The sequence below is a fragment of the Solanum stenotomum genome, chromosome 6 (assembly GCF_019186545.1).
Source record: "Solanum stenotomum isolate F172 chromosome 6, ASM1918654v1, whole genome shotgun sequence".
Taxonomy (NCBI): domain Eukaryota; kingdom Viridiplantae; phylum Streptophyta; class Magnoliopsida; order Solanales; family Solanaceae; genus Solanum; species Solanum stenotomum.
This window is the reverse complement of record NC_064287.1, coordinates 52483233-52485348: the sequence shown is the minus strand read 5'-3', so window position 1 is coordinate 52485348 and position 2116 is coordinate 52483233. Positions and strand designations below refer to the sequence as shown.

General features: G+C 32.9%; 1 protein-coding gene across 1 annotated transcript; it reads right to left on the bottom strand.

The window, feature by feature from the left end:
- Positions 1–353: 353 nt before the first annotated feature.
- LOC125868892 (F-box/kelch-repeat protein At3g23880-like) lies at positions 354–1460 on the bottom strand. The gene has a single exon (XM_049549457.1). It carries the CDS (start codon positions 1458–1460, stop codon positions 354–356), a length of 1107 nt encoding a protein of 368 aa, XP_049405414.1.
- Between the last annotated feature and the right edge of the window lie 656 nt (positions 1461–2116).

Genomic DNA, 2116 nt, shown 5'->3' with positions numbered 1-2116 from the left:
AAAGATTTAGAAATTTAGCTAATTAATTCATTACATTGGGGCGATTAATATTTTTTACTCGGCTATTGTCTTTAATATAGATTACCCATTTACTCATAACCAAATATGTCCATGCACACTAGTCAACTATCTATAAGGAAAAAGAGGGCATTTTATATCAATAATAGATGCAGCAACACAATGCAACATTAATTAGGATGAGCCACTTTAACAAAAGTTAATAATATAAAAATGAACACAATCACCAACAACTTAGAGTATATAAACACACGATAATCTCATATTGCACCTAATTAAAGCTATCTAGAATGAACCATAAATAAATAACATATGCTTAAAGCTCTTATTGAAATTTAATATATGTTCACCATTTTTGTCAAACAACGACTGAAATGGAGCTCACTATTACCTTGTCGTTTAATTGTTACTAAGCTCTCTTTATAATAGTAAACCCCACAGCCACCATGCTCTGGATTCGACTTCAGGCCCGGATGACGATATTCAAAAAGCCTCGTCTTGTTTGTCCTAACATTATATGAGACCAACCGGGAACTTTTAGTTACCAAAATAAAAGAGTTTTCATAAAATGATTTAGTACGCACAGTGAGATGAATGGTCAGAAGTTTGTTCCAAACGCCTGGTTGTATCATTACCCATACATCATGAACAAACCCGTCGACAAAGTTCAAGATGCCAACGGAGTCACCAAGCAACATCAGATTCGCCGACCAATTATAATCCTCATGAGCACGTGGTGGCCCTTCCATCTCTACAAACACCTCATTCCCAAAGTCAAATGAAAGAATTCTACAATTATTTTTCATCAGCCAATAATAAGATCCATTCAGATAATCAACAGTGTTATAAAAGTTTCGTTCACACATACTAGGATTTTGATGTACGTCTAGGTTATGTTTGAATATTTTCCATGAATCCCTAGAACATGAGTAGATCGCTGCATATTCTTCCCTATGAGTATAGTAAACCACTTTATAATCCTTAGTCATAGGATCTAATCCGAACACTAAATGGCGATCACATTTAAAATATTCAAAGCTAATTGTGGTGGAAGGGAGGTGTCTCACCTCTCTGTTAGCTGGATTCCATAATGTACACAAAATGGCATTACCAATTTGTCTTTCTAAGAAAAACACACCATCAATAGAACCTAACAAGTTGGTAATATTATCTCCAAGCCTTTGGAAATTTTGTTCATCTATACCCTTATTGGAAACCAAAGTGACGGTAGGGGCATCATCGGCTGCACCATAATCATAAATCAAGTGTTGTGGAGGCTTCTTCTTCTTACTTAAATTCAAGTGGTCTATAGTGAAGCTAGGGTTATTGATAAGACTTCCCCAATTTTTGCATACACATTTGAATCTTAGCAACGATTTCACAGGCAAACTTAATAGAATCTCTCTTAATGATTCTTCAGAAAAAGCCCTACGCGTAGCCATTGTAGTACCACACAAGAAAAAATCCCCCAAAAGAAATGAGATATCAATCAAAAATCAAACAGATCTAAACACATCGTTGATAGGAAGCCTCGGTGATGGAGCTTACGGCAGTTTGGTGGTGGTTGAACAGTGGAGATACGACGGTAATTGGAAGAGGAATGAAGCAAGGTTGTTTATACAATTGGGAGAAGATTTATACGCAAAATCAGAGTTTGCACATGTTACTTCTTGGGAATTTTTAATTAAAATTTTTATGTTACAAATCAATTTTGGAAAATTAATCAATTTTTTTAGGAAAAAATAAGACATTTTATATTTACTAGCTTTATTTAAGGAGAAATGGTCAAAATATTCTTAAATAAGTTAATATTTTCCCCTTTTTATTCTCTTTTCACAACTAGACAAATATATTCATAGATGACCAATTATAAATTTTCTAGATTAATAAAAAAAACAAATATAGGCAAAAAGAGAAACAAGGGGTAAATGAGCATTAACCCATTGGGATATAAATCAAATCACTACAAATAAAAACTTTATTGGAACACTTCAAAAATTAAACAAAATATTGTTAAAAAAATATATAGTTATGGTGATTTGACAAAAAATTTCAAGCTTTTCCAACAAGAAAAACTTAATTCAAACTTACTATTTTG

Bases quoted from the DNA above. Each gene is read 5' to 3' on its own strand.
- LOC125868892 (XM_049549457.1), bottom strand. From the start codon at position 1,460: ATGGCTACGCGTAGGGCTTTTTCTGAAGAATCATTAAGAGAGATTCTA.